Source organism: Astyanax mexicanus, chromosome 18, assembly GCF_023375975.1.
Source record: "Astyanax mexicanus isolate ESR-SI-001 chromosome 18, AstMex3_surface, whole genome shotgun sequence".
NCBI classification, from domain to species: domain Eukaryota; kingdom Metazoa; phylum Chordata; class Actinopteri; order Characiformes; family Acestrorhamphidae; genus Astyanax; species Astyanax mexicanus.
The window spans coordinates 6,932,501-6,960,044 of record NC_064425.1 but is presented as its reverse complement, the minus strand read 5'-3'; the positions used below and the strand labels follow the sequence as shown (position 1 = coordinate 6,960,044).

The following is a 27,544-nucleotide window of genomic DNA, read 5'->3' as shown; positions in this document are numbered from 1 at the left end:
CAGTGTTAAAAAAAATCACTTGATCTAAAGAAGTTTTACTAACTTTACCTTGATCTTGTTTCCCTCGTAGGAAACACTGGAAGCACATTCCGGATTGATCCTGTTCTGGGAATCATCTCTGTGGCACGGGAATTGGACTTATCCACAATTGGACACTATGTATTAATAGTGAAAGCCATGGACAATGGCTCTCCTGCTTTGTCTGCCACCGCTGCTGTCCGCATTGCCGTCACTCTCTCTGACAATGCTCCGCCCAAATTCCCTCAGAGTGAATACCAGGCTGAAGTCTCAGAGGGCGTGGCTATCGGGACGTCTGTAACCACAGTAAATGCCCTCAGCCTGTCGACGCTAACCTACGACATCCGCCACGGCAACGGCGGCCGGAGTTTCCGCATCAACCAGTACAGTGGCGTGATCACAACACAGAAGGCCCTGGACTTTGAGGCAGTTTCCTTGTATGTTCTGACCATTACAGCAAGCAACATGGCTGGACAGTCATCCAACGCCACCGTAACTATCGCCGTGCTCGACCAGAACGACAACCTACCAGTTTTCCAGCAGCTACGCTATCAAGGCAGCATCAGCGAGGGTGCCGGTTTGAACAATGTGGTTCTGAGTGAAACCGGAGAGCCTCTGGTCATTCGAGCAACTGATGCCGACCGGAACCACAATGCACTGCTGGTCTACCAGATCCAAGAAGAAACTGCAAGACGATTCTTTGCTGTAGACGCAGGCACCGGCTCCATCAGGACTATCGCTCAACTGGACCATGAAACCATGCCAACTTTTCGCTTCCATGTGAGTGTAAGAGACAGCGGACGGCCTCAGTTGTCGGCCGAACATCCGGCAGAGGTCATTGTCCAGGTTCGAGACATTAACGATTGCCCACCGCAGTTTTCCCAGGATTCATATGAGGCTGTTCTCCTACTTCCCACCTACGAAGGGGTCGAAGCTCTGCGAGTTTCCGCCAACGATCCTGATGGTGATGGCCAGTCTGATTTGACCTACTCCCTGACCGATGGCAGTTTGGAGCATTTTGCAATGGAAGCAGACACAGGACTGCTCATGGTCCGAAACAGCACCTTCGGGAAAGATCGTTTCCGCTTCAACGTCCGTGTATCAGACGGTCGCTTTTCCAGCACGGCTCTTGTCACAGTTCTAGTCCGTGAAGCGCTGGACAGTGGACTGGCTTTCACTCACAGTGTTTACAACGCCAACATTCAGGAGAATAATGCCAATGTAACAACAGTTGCTGTGGTTACAGCTCTTGGCAACAGATTAAACGAGCCGTTGCGCTACAGCCTGCTAAATGCTGGTGGGAAATTCAGAATCCGCCCAACATCTGGTGCTATAGAGACAGTGGGGGTCCCATTAGATCGAGAGGAAAGGGAGGAGTATGGTCTTCTGGTGCAGGCAGGAAGAGAAGAAGACAGGTTAAGAGTTGCTCGTGCTCTCGTCCGTGTGCGGGTTACGGACGTAAACGACAATGCCCCTGTTTTCGTTGGACTCCCGTATTATGCAGCTGTGCAAGTGGAGGCACAACCTGGTGCGTCCATATTTCGTGTCACAGCAGTGGACAGAGACAAAGGACTAAATGGAGAAGTGAGCTATTTCCTTCAGGATGAGTTAGGACACTTCGAGATGGACCGCATCAGCGGGGAATTGAGGTTGCGCCGAGCCTTTGAGGCTGACTTGTCCAGTGTGGAATACCAGGTCCTCGTGTTTGCTCGTGATGGTGGTACACCACCCCTTTCGTCTTACGTCACCTTCCCTGTAACTGTAGTGAACCGGGCAATGCCTGTATTTGATCGCCCGTTCTACTCTGTAAAAGTGAGCGAGGACGTTCCCGTGCTTACGCCAATTCTGGGAATTAATGCAAGCAGTCCCGAAGGACAAAGCGTCCTCTACACCATCACACACGGTGACCCTGGTACGCTCTTCTCCATTGGCTTTGACACGGGAGTCATCAGTGTTGTAGCTCCACTAGACTATGAGACCAATCCCGCCCATCGTCTGATTGTCAGGGCAACAGACTGCCTCACAGGTGCACGTGCAGAAGTGGACGTTGAGGTTATGGTTTTAGATGTGAACGACAATGCCCCCGTTTTTGAACAGCCAGTATATAAAGCAGTGATCTCTGAAGCAGCCATGATTGGCACCCCTGCTCTGCAGGTGCAGGCACTGGACAGTGACTCAGAGAAGAATGCAGCAGTGCGATACCAGATCATCCCAGATCGCAGCAACAGCACAGACCACTTCCATATCGACAGCAGCAGTGGCCTGATACTTACTGCCAGAACCCTCGACCATGAAACTGTCCAACGTTACATATTCATTGTCAAAGCCACTGACAATGGTTTCCCACCCTTGAGCAGCGAGGTGTGGGTGACGGTCCAGGTGATGGACACAAATGACAATGCACCAGTCTTCAATCAACTGCTGTATGAAGCTTCTGTCAATGAGCTTGCACCCAAGGGTCACTTCGTAACGTGCGTCCAGGCTTCCGATGCAGACCGCTCTGACAGAGATCGGCTACGGTACGGTCTGGTGTCTGGAAACGAGCGGATGCTGTTCGAGCTTAATGCTACCTCAGGTGTTCTGACACTGAGTGGCCAGAGAAGAACACAGCGCATGCCTTCAACCTTCAGCTTAAATGTTAGTGTCTCCGATGGCGTCTTCACCAGCACTGCACAGGTCCATGTACGTCTGGAGCGAGCGAACCTTCACCCTCCACAGTTCACTCTGAGTATGTATGAAGCAGAGGTGCGTGAAAACATGCCGGCAGGATCAAAGGTCATCATGATCAGGGCGCAGGATGCTGACCCTGGGTCTTTTGGAGAGGTACGCTACATCTTGCTGTCAGATACAGCTCAGGACTTGTTCAGCATAGACAGCAATGGTCAGATCATGACTCTGGAGAAGCTGGACAGAGAGGAGCAAAGTGAAGTCATGCTGTCTGTGGCTGCAGTGGACACTGGAGGCAGAGCTGGTTACTGCAGTGTTCGAGTCACCTTGCTGGATGAAAACGACAACGCCCCTCTGTTTGATTCTTTAGAGTATCGCGCTAGTGTCCGAGCAGAGGTAGAAGCAGGTTCGTTAGTGACCCAGGTGCAAGCATGGGATGCTGACCAAGGCATCAACGGGCAGGTCAGCTACAGTTTATACAGTGAAGCCAGTCAGCAGGTCACAGAACTTCTGGATATTGACCCTGACAGTGGCTGGGTCGTCACCAAAGGCAACTTCAGCCCCTTGCGAGGGTCGGTGCTCTCTTTCTTTGTGAAAGCCTCAGACGGTGGCAGCCCTGTACGGCACACACTCGCGTCAGTGTACGTCCATGTCCTCTCATCAGACGCCCACTTACCTGTCTTCAGTCAGCCGCACTTTTCCTTCACTGTTCTGGAAGACACTCCCATTGGTTCCATGCTTGGTGCAGTGCATCTGCAAAATCCTATCAGCCAGGCTTCACTGCCGGTCTGTTTCTCAGCTGTGGCTGGTCAAACCGCCGCATCGAACAGTGAGGGAGTGTTTGTGGTGGACAGGGAGAGTGGGATGATCAAGCTGGACAAGCCTCTGGACAGAGAAAAAACGCCAGTTTTCCATTTTAAGGTGGCCGCCTCGCTCCAGCAGGGACTTGTAGATGCTGTGTCCACTGTTGATGTTGAGGTGAAAGTCTTGGATGTTAACGACAACAAACCATCGTTTGAAACTGAGGCCTATGAGGCCTCGGTCAGCGAAGGACTTCCGGCAGGTACCAGGGTTCTACAGGTGCGAGCCATTGATCCAGACTATGCAGCCAATGGTCAGGTGACATATAGTCTCGCACCCCCTGGATTGCTTGGGCCAGGCAGTGAAGGCTTGGAGGAGGCGAGTTTCTTCATGATCGACAGCAGTTCTGGTTGGATATCAACCCTAAAGGGACTGGACCACGAGCACAGCCCGGCCCACAGCCTCGTCGTCTGGGCGTACGATCTCGGCGACCCCGCCAGCCTGTCGTCCTCAACCACGGTCACTATAGCTGTGGGCGACTCCAATGACAACATGCCTGAGTTCCTGCAGGCCCGTTACTATGGCAGTGTGCGCGAGAGCGACGCGCCGGGGGAAGTGGTTGCAGTGCTGAACACAAGGGATGACGACAGCTCCCCTGGCAACCGGCAGGTCACCTACCACATCACAGGTGAGGAAAAGGAGAGTGTGTAATGAAACCATGTTGCTCATGTGACCTCTAATATGTACGTCTTAATGTAGACCAGCTGTTATTATTATGGGATATCACAGGTGAACATTGTTATGCTCTTCATACCTGGTAGAAAGGTAGACTTAGTGTAGGTCCTGAAGTGTAGAGCAAAGCACTGCTGCCACCTAGTGGTGTGAAAGCAGAATGTATTTTTTAATATATATTTATTATTATATATTACCTCCAGCATAAAGCTCTATAAGGAGTTCAAGCTTCAATAATGCATATGGTCCTCTAACAAAACTAGGACACGATTAGGAAAATCATTTTAAACGTTTAATCTTTAGATTTCTTACAAAATTAAGATAAAATGTTAAAAGATCACACTCAAACATACACTCACACACTCACACACACACACACACACTCACACACACACACACATGCACAAGCACACACTTCATGAAACATCACCACACCCAGGTGCACACTTGTATTTCAGCAGGTTAGAAATTCATAACACTGCATTAGGGAACTGACTGCCATGTTTCATAATTCACAAGATCCTGCACACACACACACACACACAGCACTACACACACACACACACAACCACACGCACACAACCACACACACACGCTGTGACAGAGACTGAATTTATATTAAGGTGCAGCCTCTGCGCTACAATCATGACCGTGCTGACAGCAGCACGCGCATCAGCTTATAATCAGTTATAACACACACACACACACACACACACACACACTCACACACACAAACTCACACTCACAGCTCCCTGTGACTAAATTAAACTCATTCACATTGGAATTGTTGCACATTCTGCTAGGAATAAAGCAATCTCGCTTTCCCTCAGCTCTCCCTCTCTCCCCCTCTCTCCCTCTCTCTCTCTCTTTCTCTCTCTCACGCTCTCACTTTCTCTCTCAAAGGTCATAAAGCTTTTAATTGACTTCACACACCCTACAGCTAACAACGACACGCACACCAGAGAGAGGGAATAGGAGTGAGAGAGGGAGAGAAGAATTAGAGAAAGAGAGAGAATGAGAGAGAGAGAGAAGAGAATTAGAGAGAGAGAGGGAGAAAGAGTTTATGACACTGATCAGTGTTGATAAATGCTCACCCTTGGGCACGACAACCTTAAAACAAGCACACACACCCACACATGCACACTCATACACACACACACATATACACATATACACACACACGCTCATACACACACACATTCGCACACTCATACACGCACACACTCAAACATCTTAAGGCTCCAGCAGAATCTCTTTATCCCCCACAGGATGGAGAGTGCTTCAGAGAGGGCCCAGTGTATTGTGGGTAAAAATTGGCCCACTTCAAGGGATTTTCACACACTTTTACCAAGCGCTAAGAGGCTGTTAGCATTAGCAACTCGCATACACACAGTCACACTCAGCAGGAGAGTATCAGTGGTGTGTACAGATCACGTCACTCCACATCGCATCACAGCAAATCACTCCACATCACAGCAAATCACTCCACATCGCATACCACAAATCACATCACACCACATCGCATCACAGCAAATCACTCCACATTGTATATCGCAAATCACAATACACCACATCGCATACCACAAATCACACCACATCACAGCAAATCACACAACATCGCATAACAGCAAATCACATCATACCACATCACACCAAGTCATATCACAGCAAATCACACCACATCACAGCAAATCACTCCACATTGTATATCGCAAATCACAATACACCACATCGCATACCACAAATCACACCACATCACAGCAAATCACTCCACATTGCATAACAGCAAATCACAATACACCACATCACACCGCGTCATATCACAGCAAATCACACCACATCACAGCAAATCACTCCACATCGCATACCACAAATCACTCCACATCGCATACCACAAATCACTCCACATCGCATACCGCAAATCACTCCACATCGCATACCACAAATCACACCACATCACAGCAAATCACACCACATCACAGCAAATCACTCCACATCGCATACCACAAATCACTCCACATCGCATACCGCAAATCACTCCACATCGCATACCACAAATCACACCACATCACAGCAAATCACACCACATCACAGCAAATCACTCCACATCGCATACCACAAATCACTCCACATCACAGCAAATCACTCCACATCGCATACCGCAAATCACTCCACATCGCATACCGCAAATCACTCCACATCGCATACCGCAAATCACTCCACATCGCATACCACAAATCACACCACATCACAGCAAATCACTCCACATCACAGCAAATCACTCCACATCGCATATTGCAAATCACATCACACCACATCGCATCACAGCAAATCACTCCACATCACAGCAAATCACTCCACATCGCATACCACAAATCACATCACACCACATCGCATCACAGCAAATCACTCCACATCACAGCAAATCACTCCACATCGCATACCACAAATCACATCACACCACATCGCATCACAGCAAATCACACCACATCACAGCAAATCACATCATACCACATCATAGAAAATCTCATCACAGAAAATCACATCACACCACAGAAAATCACACCACATTACAAAAATCACAGATCACACCACACCACATCACACCACTTCTCACCACACCATATCACAGCAAATCACACCACATCATAGAAAATCACGTCACAGAAAAACACACCACATTACAAAAATTACAGAAAAGCACATCACACCACAGAAAATCACACCACATTGCAAAAATCACAGATCACACCACATCGCATCACAGTAAATCACATCACATCACAGCAGATCACATCACACCACATCGCATCACAGCAAATCACACCACACCACATCGCATCACAGTAAATCACATCACATCACAGCAGATCACATCACACCACTTCGCATCACAGCAAATCACACCACATCGCATCACAGTAAATCACATCATATTAAAGAAAACCACACCACATCACAGAAAATCACACCACACAGCACAGATTACATCCTATTAGATCACATTTGAACAGATCACTGCATTCAATTACATTCAAGTGCATCAGATACAATACCACTTAATCACTACATCAATATTGAATTACCATTATATGTTATGTACTGAGAGCTGGTGAGTGATTGTTGATGTAAAAATTGGTGATAATAATGTGTCTAATACAAGCTAATGTAGCATTAGCAATTCTCTCTCACACACACACACACACACACACACACACACTCAGTAGAACAGTATTCAGACTGTGCACAGATTGCATCAGATCTCACCACATCACATCACATCTCATCATATCTCACATCACACAAGATCAGGTCACACCACATCACAGCAGCAAACATAAAATCAGATCACATCACATTAAATCTCAATAATCACGTCTCAGTACTGATACAGTACTGCTGGTAACTGGTGATGGTGATTAAGTGGTATTATATCTGATGCAGTTGAATGTAATTAAATGTAATGTGATCTGTTCAGATGTGATCTAATGGGATGTGATCTGCAAAGTGACAGTAGGTGAGAGTTATAAAAAGAGAGCATGGGATGAGCGTTGTGCCCTGTGTGTGTGTGTGTGTGTGTGTGTGTGTGTGTGTGTGTGTGTGCTTGTGTGTGTGTGTGTGTGTGTGTGTGTGATATCAAGACCATGTTAATTGTGTACATTTGCCTTTGTTGCAGCATTTACAGCAAATCACACAGGAATACAATTAAAGAGCAAATTATAGCACTTCAGAGAGGGAGGGGACAATGAGAGAGAGAAAGAGAGACAGATACAGAGATGGGCAGAGAGAAAGAGAGAGAGAAAGAGAAAGAGAGATGTGGAATTGTGTTTAAGAAGCTCTTCTGTGTGTTATTAGCCTCCAGCTGAGTTAAATTGCGCACAGTTTATTTAGATGAATAGGTGTGTGTCTCTGTGTGTGTGTGTGTGTGTGTGTGTGTGTGTGTGTGTGTGTGTGTGTGTGTCTCAGCACGTCCACAGTTGAGAACTGAGTGGTGGGACGCTTTTAGTTTTTGATTACAGTGTTTTCATTTCAGTCATTCAGTTTGACCAATTTTCTCTATTTAATTCTCTCTCTCTCACTCTGTCTCTCTGTCTCTCTCTCTCTGTCTGTCTGTCTCTCTCTCTTTCTCTGTCTCTCTCTCTGTCTGTCTCTCTCTCTCTGTCTCTCTCTCTTTGTTTCTCTCTCTCTCTCTGTTTCTCTCTCTCTGTCTCTCTCTCTGTCTCTCTCTCTCTGTTTCTCTCTGTCTCTCTCTCTCTCTCTCTCTCTCTCTCTCTCTCTCTGCAGGGGGGAACCGTGGGGGGGTGTTTGCACTGGGTTTGGTTCAGAATGAATGGAAGCTGTACGTTAAACGGCCGTTAGACCGAGAGGAGCAGGAGCGCTACGTCATCAACGTTACAGCAACCGACGGACTTCACGTCGCCACGGCAACTGTGGAGGTTCTGGTCACCGACACCAATGACAACAGCCCTGTCTGTGACCCGGTGAGTGACCTGCTCACTATTCAGTACCCACTGTACACCATTCAGTACCGAGTGTACCTTATTCAATATTCAGTATTATTTACTCATTATCTACTGTGACTTATTTAGTATTCAGTATGTATTATTCAGTATTAATTATACATTTTTCTGTATCCAGTATGTTTTATTCAGTATTTATTGTACATTCTTTAGTATTCAGTATGTATTATTCAGTATTAATTATACATTTTTCAGTATCCAGTATGTATTATTCAGTATTTATTGTACATTCTTTAGTATCCTGTATGAGTTATTCAGTATTTACTGTGCATTCTTTAGTATCCAGTATGAATTATTCAGTATGCAGCATGCATTATTCAGTATTTATTTTGCATTCTTCAGTATCCAGTTATTCAGTATTTGCTATACATTATTCAATATACAGTATGAATTATTGAGTCTTTGCTATACATTATTCAATATCCAGTATGAATTATTCAGTATTTACTATACATTATTCAATGTCCAGTATGTTTTATTCATTATCTATAGTCATATATTCATTCATATTCATAATCAACTGTGAATTATTCAGAATCCATCAAGAATTAGTAACTATTTACTCTATATTCTACAGTATACAGTATGAATTATTCAGTATTTACTATACATTGTGCATTATTCAGTATTTAATCTACATTAGTAAGTAATTACTGTACATTCTACAGTATTCAGTATGAATTATTCATACATTATACATGATCCAGTATGCATTATTCAGTATTTACTGTACATTATTCAGTATCCAGTTTGAACTATTCAGTATTTACTGTATATTATTCCGTATCCAGTTTGAATTATGCAACATTAACTATGAACTATTCAGTGTCTACTGTGAATTATTCAGTATTATATCATAAGTATTAAGTATCTACAAGTTATTATCATTACCTTTTACATTTATTCAGTATCTGCTGAATTATTTAAGAACTGTGTGTGTGTGTGTGTGTGTGTGTGTGTAGGCGGTGTATTCGGCCTCGGTCTCTGAGGATGTTCCGGCGGGTAAGGTGATTCTGAGGGTTAAAGCTACAGATGCGGATGCAGGATCTAACGCACAGATTCAGTACACTCTCTCCGGACCTGGAGCTGAGGACTTCTCCATACACCCTTATACAGGTATATAGCCCCGCCCCCTCACCTAACTACTAACCCCGCCCCCTCACCTGACCACTAACCCCGCCCCCTCACCCAATGACTAAACCCAGTACTCCCACCCTGACTTCAGCTTTCACCAAAAGATTACCTCCCCCCTTTTACACTTTTCTTTCAAAAATGTTGGGTCCTATTTTAGTGATCTGTTGGTGAGCAGTCAATCGTGCACCGTGCAGCTTGATTTTAGGGTGTAACAGTGTGTCTTTGCTATCAGAAAAAGTGCACCTTGCACAGCTCAAAACGCACAAAAGGCATGTACTAATTTAATTTTGTGCGTTATATGAAATAAACCAATCAGCGTGTTACTTGCCATTCCATTAAGAGCCAGGGGTGCTCTGACTTCGGCAGATTGCTATTTTAACAGGGCAGCTACCTGAACGTGTCAGGGAACTGACCTGCCTGTTCACACTGTAAAATTGAGTGAACCGCTCATTTACAGGAACAGCAATGTTATTTTATTATACTTTTTATAGTCCAGTATGCATTATTCATTATTTATTGTACATTCTTTAGTATCTAGTATGCATTATACTATATTTATTATATATTATTCAGTGTCCAGCATTAATTATTCAGTATTTACTGTACGTTCTACTGCACAATCAGTGTGTCATTTGCCATTCCCTTTAAGAGCCAGGTGTGCTCTGACTTTGGCAGATTGCTATTTTAACTGTGCAGCTACCTGTTCAAATCACAAAACTGACCTGCTTGTTCACACTGTGAAGGTGCACCAGCAGCTCATTTACAGAAACAGCAATGCTTTTTTTATTTAGTATTCTGTTTAGTGTTGATGTAAAAGTTGGGTTTGTGCACTGCTGCGTGTTCATGTGTGTGTAACAAGCAGGGGTATATGCACAGAGTGCCTGTGTTGCCAAGATAGCAATGAGTCAGCAATAGTCTGATGGTTGACTGTTGTCAGGGTTCAAATTAGTCAGTGGCGCACCTGTTTTTTTTTTTTTATTATTGCTTAGATAGCAATACTCGCCAGAAATTTACCTGAACACACCGCATTTCCAGACCACCACACCCCTCAGTGTAGATATATTAACAAGCACTGTTGCTATTTAAACAATGCAGATGGAAGAAGAGAATTTTCGAAAATAGACTGTTGGTGGGGTGTAAGATAGCAATGAAACAGGGTGTAAGATAGAGCCCTTCAGTGTGAAACCCAAACTAACGTTCAGGTGTGAAACGCTGATGATGTGTTCTCTCTCTCTCTCTCTTTTTGTAGGAGAGCTGAAGGTGGTGGTGCCGCTGGACCGGGAGAAGGTGCCTCTGTACTCTCTGGTTGCCCGGGCGGCAGATGGAGGTGGTCTGTGGTGCGATGCTGCCGTTGCCGTGACGCTGCTGGATGTGAACGATAACCCACCTCAGTTCAGCATGAAACAGTACACCGCCAGCGTTTACGAAAACACGGCCACTAAAGCCCTGATCACACGCCTGCAGGCCATCGACCCTGACCTGGGTAAAACACACACACACACACTCCCATATCCTCACACTCAAGAGAAAAAAAACTCTTGCTCTGATACGCTACAAGGACAAAAGTATTGGGTGGTGCTCTGTTATTCCAGAGAATACAGCTCCACTGCTAGACAGCTCAATACTGGGGGTTTATGGATAGATGGATGGATGGATGGATTAAAAAAAAGCTTCTCTGGTTAGCCTTTGTTTACATTACTCCCCCATCTGTTGCGCTCGGCGTGACTTTAGTTTCCACCGGTTCTCGTGCTCTCTATCTCCTCATAAAGACTTTTTTTTTCTCAGCCGTGTCACAATTCACTAGCTGAGGCAGCAATGTGTTTATTTATTTCTTTATTTATTTATTTCTTCTTGGGTTTACCCCCTTTGATATCAACTGTTCTGCAATTGGGTTCAACAACCCTCTGGGCTGGAGAGCTACAAGTCTTTAGTGCTCCATCCTATTACACTTCATTGTACAAAACAAAATATATTTTTTTTATGGCCATGTAATGGCTTGGAAAATATCTGGCCCACAGCCAAACTTAATCACTGACCCCTTTTTTAGGGGTTGCCGATATGGATTAAATACAAATACATATATTTCAAGAATTCACTAATAATTATTATGTTTTATTTAGTGATAATATTGCATACAATATAATATTATTGCACACTAAGATTTTCACAGAAGTGAAAAGTAGTGAACAGAAGTGTCACAAAATGTAACAACGTGTCCTGATACTAATAATGCACTCCATATATCTAAAAATAAAGTCAAATAAATGATACTGGACAAATATATTCTGACTCTAGTAGATATTAATTAATGGGAAATGAGAACAGTGTGAATTTTCCTTTTTCTACAAACATCAAAATGTTCCCTAAAATAATGGCACAATATTTTCGGGTATTTTTGTGATACTGATATAAAAAATGTTTGCAATATTATTATATATGATACAATATTGCACATGCTTCATGTTCACAAACATTGGTTAAGTCTTGGTTAGTCTCATTATCCTATTCTCTCTCTCTCTTTCTCTCTGTAACAGGAGAGAGTAGGAAGGTGGTGTACTCTCTGGTGGACTCGGCTGATGGTTTCTTCTCTATTGATAAGTCCTCGGGAGTGGTGGTCCTGGAGCGTCCTCTGGATCGTGAGATCCAGTCCTCGTACGTCATCACGGTCCGAGCGTCCGATCAGGGCGTCCCCCTGCGCCTCTCCTCCCTCACTAATCTCACCATCACGGTGATGGACATCAACGACAACCCGCCGGTGTTCGAGAGGCGGGACTACCTGGCCACGCTGCCCGAGGACGTCGCCATGGCTACCGAGGTTCTGCGCGTTTACGCCGCCAGTAAGGACATCGGCACCAACGCAGACATCTACTACAGCATCAGATCCGGAAACCAGCAGGGCCACTTCACCATCGACCTGCACACCGGTGAGAGCACACTGTAATCGTACTATAATCAGAATCACAATCATTAATACACTACCGGTCAAAAGTTTTAGAACACCCCTGTTGTTCAGTAGTCCAGTAGCAGTGCTGTATGACCTGAAGACTCTCCTATATTATAGTACACTATAAAATACAAACTATAAATCTATATTTTAAGGCACTATACTACTACACTATATTATACTATGTTATAATACACTATATTATTCTATATCAAACTACACTATACCATACTACATTATACTACACTACATTATACTTATACAATACTTTTCTACACTACACTAATCTATACTACACTATACTAATCTTTAGATATATTATAATACACTATACTAATACACTATATTAGACTTCACTATACTACACTATACTAATCTTTAGATATATTATAATACACTATACTAATACACTATATTAGACTTCACTATACTTCACTATGCTAATCTATATTAACCTATAATATATAACTACAATACTATACTATACTGCAATATACTACACTATACTTTACTACTGTACAATACTATACTACACTAATCTATATTACACTACACTTTACCATCCTACAGTATACTACACATTATACTACGCTATACTGTTCTATACTATACTACACTATACTGCTACACCATATCATACTACATATTATACTACACTATACTTCACATTATACTACACTATACTAAACATTATACTACACTATACTTTACTATACCATACATTATACTACACTATACCTTACTGTACTATACATTACACTACACTATACTTTTCTGTACTATACTTTTCTGTACTATACTACACATTATACTACACTATACTTTACAATATAACACTATACTATACATTATACTACACTGTACTACACTACACATTACACTGCACTATACTTTCCTATAATATACTACACATTATACTGCACTATACTATACTATACTATACTATACTATACTACACATTATACTACTCTATATTTTTCTATACTATATTACACATTATACTACACTGTACCTTACTGGATGCAGCAGCATCTTCAGCACCAATTATAGGAGTTTTAGTGGCTCCTGACTGTCCAACCTGAAGACGCCTGCAGGGACAGACAGCTCACTATTCACACACAGTATACTGTCCACATCCACGCATGTTCAACCACACACACACACACACACACACAGTCAGGTGCACTTGGTTCAGCAGTTCAGTGTTGCTGAGGCAGGCAGTAAGGCGAGTAGATGGAGAGCCTGCGGCTGTTTGTGTCCTACACCCACATCTCCTGCTCCCTCATGCCCTAATCTCATCCCCTCAGTCCACCTCCCACAGCACCTCCCACAGCACCTCCCACAATACTTCCCCCAGCACCTCCCACAGCACCTCCCACAGCAACTCCCAAAGCACCTCCCATAGTACCTCCTCAGCACCTCCCATAGTACCTCCCTTAGTACCTCCCAAAGCACCTCCCACACCACCTCCCATAGAACCTCCCACAGCACCTCCCCAGCACCTCCCACAGCACCCCCCACACCACCTCCCATAGTACCTCCCACAGCACCTCCCCAGCACCTCCCACAGCTCCTCCCCAGCACCTCCCACAGTACCTCCCACAGCACCTTCCACAGTACCTCCCACAGCACCTTCCACAGCACCTCCCCCAGCACCTCCTACAGCACCTCCCATAGTACCTCCCACAGCACTTCCCACAGTACCTCCCACAGCACCTCCCACAGCACCTCCCACAGTTCCTCCTACAGCAGCTCCCCAGCTCCTCCCTGTTCACAGACCAGCCCATGCCATTCACTGCAGCTGTAATTATCCTGTTTATGGATGATTAATAAGCAGCATTGAGTTAAACTGATGAAGCAGAGCGAGATGAGGAGAACGCGTCCATATGATGGATGTTTGAGCTGGATTGTAGAGATTTGTTGGTTGTCTACAGCTTGTTGGCTTGTTGTGTTGATTTTGGCAGCTCTGCGTGACGCCAGTTCCTTTTAGTTCAATTCAGAGATGCTAAACTGGAGTAAAGCCCACTACAGAGCTTATATCCCATGTTTTTACTCACGTTTTATCTTTAAAAACTGACATTCTTGTCATATGTTTAAAGTTAAACTTATATTTTGCCTTTCTATACACGCAAGGACATTTTAAACTATCGCTTTACAAAAAACATCTAAAATTCAGTGCTTATCCACACACACACACACACTGGTGTGAAGCAGCAACCAATCACATACAGCATACTCTCAACCAGAAAACACCATCCACCAGGAGCTCATCCAGATTAGAGGATCTAATTTACCTGATATTTGGACTGTGGAAGGAAACTCACACAGACACAAGGAGAAGATGGAAACTCTGTCTAGTGCTGATTTTTTTGTTATTATATATATTTTTTATACGTATTTTTAAATGGTTTAAATCTTTGTAGGTCAATATGACAAAATATAATTAATTACATTACATTTGTGTGTGTGTGTGTGTGTGTAGGGGTGATCTCTGTGTCTCGGTCTCTGGACTTCGAGTCGTGTAAAGATTACTTCCTAACGGTTGAAGCTCGAGATGGTGGGACTCCGCCCCTCAGTGCCGTTACCATGGTAAACATCAACCTGACAGACGTCAATGATAACGCACCGATGTTCAGCCGAGACGTTTACAGCACCACCATCAGCGAGGACGCCAACATCGGAGACGCCGTCGTCAAGGTGAATTATATACATACATATATATATATATATATATATATATATATATATATATATATATACATATATATATATATATATATATATGTATATATATATATATATATATATACACATGTTTAAACTTTTATTTCATATTAATGTTATATATTTGCAACAAAAACATTACTTTATGATCAATAATTATTTTTATATGATTATTTTTTTACATTGAAATTTGATCACCATTCTCAAAAACTAAAGTATTAAGATTTTTTTACTTTATTCATATATTGATTGTACTTGAGCTCTATTGTGTGATTAATTCACTTTTTGAAATTAATCTTAATTAATTTATTTTTGACATTGTTGTGATATTAATTTTTAATTTTATTAATTTAAGTTTCATTCAAATTTTTTGTTTTTGTTTTTATTCTGATATTATTTTCCGTTGTTTCATTCAAATTGACAACATTTTAATACTAATTTTGTACCAGTTAAATTCTTATTCTTTTAAATAAAACTTTATTAAAGTCTGGTATACATTTTATTACTCTTTCATTGTGCAGTTAATACAATTTAGATGACATTCTGATGTAAATTGTTAAACATTTTTATTTTATTGATTTTATTCTTATTTTTATTTTATGATGATTGTATTTTAATTAATGATCATATTCAATACTGTGCAGCTCTCTTATTATCTGTGTGCATCACACTGACCAGTCTGTAAAACACTTAATAACTGTAAAACGTCTTAATATTTTTTTTTTTCTCTTTTTTGGTTGTCTAGGTAACGGCTGAAGATGTGGACAGCCAGGTAAATGGTGACATCCTGTACTCCATCATCAACGGAGATCGAGAGAACCAGTTCTTCATCGAGCCAATCACCGGCCAGATTAAAGTCAACAAGCAGCTGGACCGAGAATCCGTAAGCACTGCTTATTACACCCGCCGTTACCATAGCAACACTCTCACAATTACAGCGTGAGAACAGGGTAAAAGGTGATCTCCAACAGGAGGCCATCGACTCAGGTCACAATCCACGGGTCAGGGATAACTGACCTCCAGGAGCCTGAAAACACGCCCCCTGTAGGGCAAGTATAATAATGATGCTGCTTCCTCTTTCGGTACAGCCCATATATGTAATAAGGCACAAAACAGGGCAGCCAATCAGAACAGAGATCACTGATACAACAAAATTTGTGCGGCAGCATGCTGGACTACAACAGACTGAAAACCTATAGGGCTGTATTTTAGCTTTATCTATAGACGAGCCATCATTCAAGCACCATGCAGCTTGATTTAGGGCATGTCAGTGAGTCTTTGCTACCATAACGACTGGAAAAGTACACCTTCCAAACAAAGGCATGTACTAATTCTCTTAATTAGTCATTGGTGTGTTTTGGGCGTAAAATGAAATAAACCAATCAGTGTGTCACTTGTGATTCTGACTTTTGATGTGGTGCACCTGTGTTTTCCACTGCCAAGATAGCAATACGCCAGAAATTTACTTGAACACACCTCATTTCCAGACCACCAAACCCATCAGTGTAGATATATTCACAAGCAATTTTGCTATTTAAGCGATGCGGGTGGAAGACATGAAAATAGACTGTTGGCGGGGTGTTAAAAAATGGGAGTGTTGGAGCTCCGAGTGGTCCAGTGGATCGAATACAGTTGGTTTATATCCTGGTCATGCAGCTTGCCATTGGCTTGCACAATTGGCCTTGCTCTCTCTGGGTGGGTACAGTAGATGACACTAGTTCTTTTCCCTCATCATCACTTTTAGGGTGATGTGGATCAGCGCAAGGCTGCGTCTGTGAGCTGATGTATCAGAACCGAGTCGCTGCGCTTTCTTCCGAGGGTGCTGTGATGTTGCTCAGCACTACTCAGTTGGAAAAGAGGTGGAGTCTGACTGACAGATGTGTCGGAGGAGGCATGTGCTAGTCTTCACTCTCCTGGTGTGTTGGGGCATCACTAGTGATAGAAGGACTCCTAATGAGTGGGTTAGGAAATTGGCCTTGTAAATTGGGAATAAAATAAAGAGAAATAAAATAAAAAGACAAAAAATAGTGGTGGGAAAATAATGAATAATGACTGTTTACGGTTTGTAATATTTCACATTAGCCCTTTAATAAGCACAGCACAGTAGCAGGCGGCTGCGGACACGCCCTAAGTCACAGCCTAAATTACTTTCTAATAGAGATATATTCATTATGAATTCGTCATAAATCTCTATTAAAAATCCTGTGCTTTCCAGAGTGAGGCGAAATTACACACACATACACATACACACACACATACACACACAGCTTTAAACACACACTAGTTATAAAGTTTTGTCAGTCTGCATCTTAACATTGCTTATGTTACTGTTGTTAGTCGTTAGTCTCTCTCTGTTAGAAACACATGTGCCACAAGATGGCAGCAGATACAATAGCAATACAGGAAAACCTTATTAATGGTCTTTATACAGAAGATCTGTTACGGTTAACCCTTTCAGACCCTGCATCCATTACAATAGACATTATGTATTTTCTTTATTCTAAATGTTTTGTTGCACAAACACTATTTGAGAGCTGCTGTCCATCAGAATAGACCATGGAAACCAGCTAATGAACAAGTATATAAACCAATGAAACAGTAGCTTGGCCCCGCCCACTGCACTGGAATAACAGTACTAGAGCCATAGAGGCAAAGCAACAGCTAATTTGTACTAATTTACTTTTAAATCTTTTTTTTACTGTTTTGTGATAGTTTATAGTCAGTTTATAGTTTGAAATATAAAACATTTTTACACACAGGCTTCCAGTGCAATAGAAATAAAACAAACTATTAAATATTTTAGTTAATTGGATTTATTTGCTATATAGATTTTATAGTAGAATATTAGATTCTTTTATTCTGTGCATTGAAGACAAAAAAACAGCCTTCTTCATTTTTTTTCCATCACTGGAGATAATTCAAGTCTGAAAGTTAAGTTAAGAAACTGAAAATAAAATGTTAATTTATAATAAATAAACCTAATTTCTAATCAAATCCTTTAGCAGGGAATGACTGCCTTTAGTTTTGAACTCATGAACAATAGTAAACACTGGGTTTCCTCGTTTTTAATGTCTTTAGTTTGGTCTTAAACAAGTGAAATGTTGCTCAGTTAGATTGAGATCTGACGATTGATGATGACCCGGCCATTTAAGATTTTTTTTTTTTTTTCTATAATAAACTACTTGTTTAAATCTGAGGAGAAAGTAAATCCCTGTAACTTCAGAGTTCACCCTTCTGCTTCTGTCTTCTGTCTTCATCTTCAATAAACACTAGTGACCCAGTGCCACTGGAAGCCATGCAGGTCCATACTACCGCCACCATGTTTTACAGAGGATGTGATATGCTATGGATCATGAGCTGTACCACACTTATCCATATATATATATATTTTTGCCATCATTCTGGTAGAGGTTGATCTTGATATTGGGGTTATCTGTCCTTAAAAATGTTCTTCCAGAACTAGGCTGGCTTTTTCCTTTTTTTTTTTTTTTTTTTTTAGCAAAGTCCAATCTATCCTTTCTGTTTTTGGGGCTTATGAATGTCTCGCACCATCCAGTGAACGCTCTGTATTCACTTTCACAAAGTCTACTCTTTATGGTAGACATAGATACTGATACACCTACTTCTGGAGAATGTTATTTAATTGAGTGGCTTTTGTAAAGGATTTATCCTTACCATGATTTTTTAATTTATTTATCATTTATTTTCAACAGTACCACAGCAACCACTTGGACAATACCTGGTACACCTGGTACACCACGGCAACCTCTTATTGTAGCACATAGTAACAGCTTAGCAACTGCTAAGGAGCACCCTAGCAACCAAACTGCGACCATAGCAATTGCATTGGAACATCTTAAAAACCTCCTGGCAAACCAGTGGGAGAAGTTCTGTGCTGAGCATAAATGATAAACTCTCTCTCTTTATATGTCTCTTTTTCTCTGTCTTTCTTTCTTTCTTTCTCCTTCCTTCTCTAGATTGCGGGTTATGCTCTGGTGGTCCGAGCTCTAGACAGTGGGACCCCCGCCATGTCCTCAACAGTGCTAGTCAACATCGAACTCGCCGACATCAACGACAGCCCGCCCACCTTCACCCCAGCCAATCACACAGCAGTAATACAGGTACAGTATTGTGTAATGAATGAATAAACAATAAACGTATAATTTAACATCCATTACATAATTGCAATATTAATTGAGTGTATTTGTTTACATTTTTGATTGACAGGAGAATAAGCCAATAGGGACGAGCATCCTCCAGCTTTCGGTTATCGATAAGGACGCCTCCCACAACGGCCCGCCCTTCCATTTCCGCATCCTGTCGGGAAATGAAGGAGCGTGGTTTAAGATGGACAGGGAGGGGCTTTTGGTATCCAATCAGATGTTCCGCCGGTCAGAACGCATCGAATACACCATCCAGGTGGAGGTGAGAATCACATAAACACTTTTTGAGTAGGCATACTGATATCTGTCCCTGGCCTCTTTATTAAAAAACCCTTTCTTGTAGTTCCTATCTATAGGCGAGCTGATAACTCTGTGCACTGTGCAGCTTGATTTTGCTTGATTTAGGGCATGTCTTTGCTATCGTAACCACGGGAAAAGTATGCCTTGCACGACTGGAAAAGTTCAAAAGGCTTGTACTAATTTTCTTAATTATTCATGGGTGTGTTTTGGGTTTAACGTGAAAAAAAGCAATCAGTGTGTCACTTTGATTTCCCATTTTAAGAGCCAGGTGAACTCTGAATTTGGTGCACCAACAGCTCATTTACCGGAACAGCAATCTTATTTTATTTAGTATTCAGTTTATTGAATGTTGTTGTCTGTCTAGGTTGTATTCAGTCAGTGGTGCACCTGTGTTTTCTATTGCCAAGATAGCAATACATCAGAAATTTACCTGAACAAACCTCATATTCAGACCACCATGCCCATCAGTGTAGATATATTCACAAGCACAGTTTCTATTTAAACAGTGCAGATGGATAGCGTGAAAATGCACTGTTGGAGGGGTGTAAGTTAGGTCCCCCAGTGTTTATGAACAGTAGGTATTAGGTGTTTCTAATAAAGTGGCCCGTGAGTGTTTTTTTCGTTCATTATTTTGGTAAATTTGATATCTCTGCCTCCCCCTTCTTTAGGCGAGAGACTCTGGCCGTCCCCCCCTGTCCTCCACGGCTGCGGTGAGCGTGCGGGTAATAGAGGAGAGCGTCCACCGGCCCGTGGCGTCTCCTCTGCACGTCCACATCATCACCATGGAGGACGAGTTCCCCGGCGGCGTGATCGGACAAATCCACGCCACTGACCAGGACACCTTCGACATCCTGACCTACGGACACACCCACCAGCAGAACAGCCTCTTTAAGGTCAGAGATGGTTTCTGTGATGTCACAAACCAATACAGTGATTGAAAGTCAAAAATTGGTGTTTCTAATAAAATGGCCAGTGATTGAAAGTGGAAGGTGGGTGTTTCTAATAAAGTGGCCAGTGATTAGAAGTAGACAGTGGGTGTTTCTAATAAAGTGGCCAGTGATTGGAAGTAGAAAGTGGGTGTTTCTAATAAAGTGGCCAGTGATTGAAAGTGGAAGGTGGGTGTTTTTAATAAAGTGGCCAGTGATTAGAAGTAGACAGTGGGTGTTTCTAATAAAGTGGCCAGTGACTGAAAGTAGAAGGTGTTAGTTTCTAATAAAGTGGCCAGTGATTGGAAGTAGAAGGTGGGTGTTTCTTATAAAGTGGCCAGTGACTGACAGTAAAAGGTGGGTGTTTCTAATAAAGTGGCCAGTGATTGGAAGTAGAAGGTGGGTGTTTCTAATAAAGTGGCCAGTGAGTGGAAGTAGAAGGTGGGTGTTTCTTATAAAGTGGCCAATTAGGGAAAGTATTAGGAAGGTGTTTCCAATAAAGTGACCAGTGAGTGGGAGTAGTAGGTAGGTGTTTATATAAATCAATTTAGCTCCGCCCACTCATTCTGAAGTTATAAGGAGTGTTGCAGCCTGTGCTGTGTTTTGAATGAGGCCCAAAATAGGACAGCCAATCAGAACAGAGCTAGTATAACAGCTTTAAAGGCACAGTCTTATTAATTCTAAGAAAGAAAGATAAAGCAAAAATGTCTCTCTCTCTCAATTTCTTTCTTTCTCTCTCTCGCTCTCTCTCTCTCTCTTTCTTTCTCTGGTCTCTCTCTCTGGTCTCTCGGTCTCTCTGTCGCTCTCTCTCTTTCTTTCTCTGGTCTCTCTCTCTCTGTTCTCTCTGTCTGTCTGTCTCTCTCTCTGGTTTCTCTCTCTCTGTCTGTCTCTCTCAGGTCAGTCCTCGTGATGGGCGTATAATAGCTCTGAGTGGTCTGGACGGTGGGCGGTACTCTCTGAATGCGACGGTGTCTGACGGGCGGTTTCAGGTCAGTGTTCCGGTGAGTGTGGAAGTGTCGGAGGCGTCGGCGGCGATGCTGCGTGAGGCCGTCACTATCCGCTTCGACCGCGTCGACCCGCACGACTTCGTCCACCGACACCTGCCGGCCGTACGCCGCGCCATCGCCGGCGCCATGGCCACGCCCCCCAACCGCCCTGAGGCCTTACGAGTGCTCAGCGTCCAACCAGTGGAGGCCACGGGGCAGCTGGACCTGCTGGTCGCTGTGGAGATGCCAGAGGGCGGATACTACAAGGTATATCAATAATTTTCAATTAATCGCATATCACCTTTTCTATGACAGCATTTTAAATTGCGCAATTCATATTAATTTTAGCAGAACATTAAATCTAAAAATGAATGAACGAAGCTTGATGTATCTTTCTGATTCTAGTAAAATTATGGCTATGGATAAATCAACAAAGCACTTTTGTAGGTCTGAATAAGGTTTTGTAAGCTCTTGATTAAGACACCTGCTCAATACCTTAAACATAATTGTAAATAATTCTACATATCTTTACTTCAGATGCATAAAATACAGAAATCTTGGGTCACAATTATAGTATACCTCATATAAAACAATTCTCAATTAAAGTTGCGTATTTCTGAATTGCACTAAATGGTGAAAGTCAGTAAGAGAAACAATTATAGTGACAGTTACTGTTAATGACGCACTGGGTCAAAGTACATACCTTTTGCTAGTTTTGGGATGTGCAAGGTGTACTTTTCCCGTCGTTATGATAGCAAAGATGCTCTGACACTCTAAATCAAGCTGCACAATGCATGGTTTACGGCTCCTCTATAGATATGTGTGCTGTGAGGCTGTGAGAGTAACGGCAGTTGATGTGTTTCTCCACTAGGCGGCGCTTGTGAGTCAGAAGCTGAGCTCGGCCCGCAGGCAGCTGGACTCGGTTCTGCGGGTTTCTGCAGTTCTAGATAAGAACTGCTCGGGTCTGGACTGCAGAGAAGCTCAGTGTGAGCAGAGCATCACCCTGGACTCCCACTCACTGCTCACCTACAGCTCAGCCAAGACCAGCTTCGTCTCCCCACGCTTCCACAGGAGCACCCGCTGTGTGTGCAGCGGTCAGTCCCCGCACACACACTAATACACACACCACACTCACACACTAACACACACACACACCACAAACAAACACAAACACAGCTTTGTCTCCCTGCGCTTCCACAGGAGCACCCGCTGTGTGTGCTGTGGTCAGTCCCCGCACACACACTAATACACACACACCACACTAACACACACACACACCACAAACAAACACACACACAGCTTCGTCTCCCCACGCTTCCACAGGAGCACCCGCTGTGTGTGCAGCGGTCAGTCCCCACACACACACTAATACACACACACTAACACACACACACCACAAACAAACACACACACACACACACAGCTTTGTCTCCCCGGGTTTCCACAGGAGCACCCACTGTGTGTGCAGCGGTCAGTCCCACACACCCACACACACACACACACACACAGTAATACACACACACTCACACACACACTTACACTAACACACACACTAATATACTCACACTAACACACACAGCTTCGTTTCCTGACGCTTACACAGGAGCGTGTGTGTGCAGCGGTCAGTCCCCAAACACACACACACACACACACACACTAACACACACACTCACACTAACACACACACTCACACTAACACACACAGCTTCATCTCCCTGCGCTTCCACAGGAGCACCCGCACCCGTAATACACACACACTTACACTCACACACACACACACACACTAACATACTCACACTAACCCACAGCTTCATCCCCCCGCGCTTCCACAGACACTAACATACGTTCACACACACACACACACACACTAACATTCGGTCACACACACTCACACACACAGCTTCGTCTCCCCGTGCTTCCACAGGAGCACCCACAGTCCCAAAACACACACACAATCACACACACTCACACACACACAATCACACACACACACTAACACACACTGTGATTATTATTTGTTATTAATCTGTAATTGCTGTTGTATTATTAATGATCTGTGTGTCAGATGGAAGCTGTGCTGCAGTATCTGAGGTGTGTGAGGACATGGCGTGTCCGGGGGATATGCAGTGTGTGAAGACGGACAGCGGACCGTACGCCTGCCAGTGTCCACCGGGAAAACTCGGAGAGTGTGCAGGTGTGTGTGTGTGCGTTTTATAATTACATTAAATTTAGTGCATGTTTCTATAAAGCTAAACAGCTTAATGGAGGAATCTGGTGTAAAATGGACTTGGTGTGAAATACAGCGCTTTTAGCTGATGCTGCCAAAAGGTTTACAGTGCTAAAGATACTACAGGGCATTTATTAACATTTATTAAAATGCACACTTAATACTGTGTTTACATCAATAAATAAAACTGCTATTGCGTCACCAACCGTCACCAAAAATATTTTCCCAAATCCACAGCATGGGAGAGAGTGAGTTGCGGAGACACATCTCAACTTTAAACCCCAGCGGCTCAGCCAACCACCTTTAACTCAACAAAACTTGTGAAGCACTCCGTCCACCTTAACCATTAGTCCACCTTAACAAGTATCCACATGCAGTAAAAAAATGGCATTACATGATTGAACTGAGGTTTTAAACATACAAACATAAGCTCTGTTTTTTATTAAAGCATACAAAATATTCTTGCTTATTTAACTAACATTCTACAGATCAATAATTAATATGAATTATAGAGAGACTCCGCCCACATAGCTGAAGTTCTTTAATCCGCACACTAACAGCAGTGTGAAACCGAAACTAACAGGATCACATACTGTATATACAGTGTAACAGATACACAAAACTAAGTGCTGACTCTCGGATTTCACTTGTAAAAAAAAGGGCTTTAGTTACAGGATGAAATTGCTTGTTTTGTTCAGCAGAGGGCAGCAGAGCTTAACTTTTGCACTGATGCTGTGTGTGTGTGTGTGTGTGTGTGTGTAGGCCACACGTCTCTGAGCTTCTCGGGGAACAGCTACATAAAGTACCGTGTGATTGATGGAGGGAGGAGGGAGGAGATGAAGCTGCAGCTCCGGATCAGAACCCTGCAGAGTAAAGGCATCATCATGTACACACGACCGGAACCCTGCACTGTGCTGAAGGTATCTCACACACACACACACACACACACACACTTGCACGTATAAACAAGACAGATGACTATAAAGGAACACATAAGGAATCATGTAGTAACTTAAAAGTGTTAAACAAACCAAAATACTCTATGAAGACGCATTTAGGTGCTCTTATCTGTGGAGCTGTAAACTTGTGGTTTCTGAGGCTGGTAACTCTGTTGAACTTATCCTGTACAACAGAAGAAACTCTTGCTCTTTCTTTTCTGGGGCAGTCCTGATGAGTGCCGGTTTCATCATAATGCTTTTTGATGGTCTTTGTGACTGCACTTAAGGATACTTTCAAAGTTTCAAAGTATTTTTTCTTCATTTAGTTGAGTAGTTCTCGCTTCTCGTAATATGGATTAAAACATTACTTATAAATATTCGCTATGTTTGGATGACTTTAGTATTAATCTACACTACAGAACAGTTTAAAATAATGAAAAAACGCTGAATTAATTAATAATTTAAGGTGTGTCCAAACTTATGGTAAGCACATGTCAAAGACAATACACTACATTTAACAAATGATAAAGCAGATTTTCTCTGAGCCCCTCCTCTTTTTTTTTTTAATTGACAGATCGAGGAAGGCCGTCTGTGGTTCCAGTTAGAGTGTGATAAAGGTGGTCCGGGGGTGTTGGGTATCTCCAGCTGGCCCATAAATGATGGGAAGTGGCATCAGGTGACTCTGGAGCTGGGCGGGAACTTCAGCAGCCTCTCTCTGGACGACAGCTCAGTGTTGCGGCGCCAGGCTCCACCCAGGTTCCGCCCACCGGGCTCTGATTGGTCCCTGTTTTTCGGGGCTCAGGTGATGCCGCCGGACGCCCGGGGGCTGACGGAGAGGAAGGCACCGCGGGTCAGTAACGGTTTCCAGGGCTGCCTAGACTCGGTCATCCTGAACGATAATGAGCTCCCGCTGCAGAACAAGCGCAGCCGCTACGCCGAGGTGGTGGGACTGTCCGAACTCAAACTGGGCTGTGTCCTGTACCCCGACGCCTGCGCCAACCAGCCCTGCCTCAACGGCGCCACCTGCGTTAGCCTGCCCTCAGGAGGTGCGTATCCATGATGAAGCACATTTAAGATCATTGTTACCCTCCTCAGGAGTGGTCGAGCGAGGTGTCTAAGAGTCAGTAAGGTCATAAACGACCTCAGGGTAACTTCTAAGCAACTGAAGGCCTAAAGTGAATATTCATAAGTCCACCATCAGGGGAACACTGAACAACAATGCTGTGCATTTCAGGGTTGAATGAGAAAAGAACATTAGTGCTCGTCTGTAGTTTGCTAAAGATTCAGAATGAATCTCTAATAACATTAATATCAATAATGAAGCTCTAAAATCACTAATATCCAGAATGGAGCTCTGATACCATTAATATCCAGAATGAAGTTCTAATAACATTAATATCCATAATGAAGTTCTAATAACATTAATATACAGAATTTGATTGCAGTCATTTAAGTTCAGATTTATGAATTATTGATGTGCTCAGATCTTACTATTTAGTGGATGATATAAAGCAGCTCTTTAACTTTTAAACAAGTGTAGAATAAGCAGCAGAAAGTGTTGTATATTTGTTATTGACCTGTAACTGTGCGTGTGTGTGTGTGTGCGTGTGTTTGCGTGTGTGTGTGAGATTAGCGTGTGTATTAATTGTGTGTCCGTGTGCTCTTCTCTGCTCATTAATCTTCCAGTGTGTAATTAGTCATTTACAGTGAATCAGTGTGGACTGCAGGAGACTATAACAGCAGTAATAAATCAGCTGAATGTGTGAGAGCTCTCTCTACCGATACGGCCAATAACATACGTGTATATAAAATATATTGCCAAAACTATAACATCTGTATGACATCCCATTCTTAATCCTTATGGTTTAATATGATGTGGGTCCACCCTTTACATCAGGGGTCAGCAATAGGCGGCCCGCAAGCATGAAACATCTGGCCTGTGAGGTTGTTTGAACTATAATGAACAATGATTTAAAAAAATGCTTCTCTGGTGAGCTTTTGTTTACATTTCTCCTCTTAAGTTTCTTTAGTTTCCGCCCGTTCTCATTTTTCCTCCTGTTCTTGGACTCCCTATCTCTTTATAAGGGCGTTTTTTTCCTGGTTGTGTTCCAATTCACTAGCCGGGGCAGCATTAGTGTATTGGACCTCGACCCTGATGACACGAGTTCGATCCCACATGAGGAGCGGTGTGTTTATTTATTTGTTTTTCCTTTCTTCTTGGGTTTACCTGCTTTGAATTCAACTGTTATGCAATTCCAAAACAGAATGGCCTGGAAAATATCTGTCCCACGGCCAAACTTTGCCGGCCACTGCTTTACATTTATAACAACTTTAACTTTTCTGAGAATTTAATTTTAAGAAGCACATTTGTGTGATCAGATAGAGGACCGATGTTGAATTCGAAGGTCTGGCTCATAGTCTCTAATTAGTATCTAAATAGGTTCTACTTCATCCCAAAAGCTGT

General features: G+C 43.0%; 1 protein-coding gene across 5 annotated transcripts in view; it reads left to right on the top strand.

The window, feature by feature from the left end:
- fat3a (FAT atypical cadherin 3a) overlaps positions 1 to 27,544 on the top strand; it is a 190,927-nt gene that overhangs the window by 141,960 nt on the left and 21,423 nt on the right. For all 5 annotated transcript variants that reach the window (XM_049466962.1, XM_022669310.2, XM_049466961.1 and 2 more), the window contains 15 exons: positions 71 to 4,174; positions 8,503 to 8,699; positions 9,701 to 9,854; positions 11,122 to 11,355; positions 12,407 to 12,796; positions 15,299 to 15,513; positions 16,286 to 16,423; positions 19,518 to 19,661; positions 19,768 to 19,965; positions 20,672 to 20,896; positions 21,826 to 22,182; positions 22,787 to 23,009; positions 23,981 to 24,109; positions 24,905 to 25,062; positions 25,655 to 26,126. In XM_049466962.1, the coding sequence (XP_049322919.1) occupies positions 71 to 4,174; positions 8,503 to 8,699; positions 9,701 to 9,854; positions 11,122 to 11,355; positions 12,407 to 12,796; positions 15,299 to 15,513; positions 16,286 to 16,423; positions 19,518 to 19,661; positions 19,768 to 19,965; positions 20,672 to 20,896; positions 21,826 to 22,182; positions 22,787 to 23,009; positions 23,981 to 24,109; positions 24,905 to 25,062; positions 25,655 to 26,126 (7,338 nt within the window). The remainder of the gene's footprint in view (positions 1 to 70; positions 4,175 to 8,502; positions 8,700 to 9,700; positions 9,855 to 11,121; positions 11,356 to 12,406; positions 12,797 to 15,298; positions 15,514 to 16,285; positions 16,424 to 19,517; positions 19,662 to 19,767; positions 19,966 to 20,671; positions 20,897 to 21,825; positions 22,183 to 22,786; positions 23,010 to 23,980; positions 24,110 to 24,904; positions 25,063 to 25,654; positions 26,127 to 27,544) is intronic.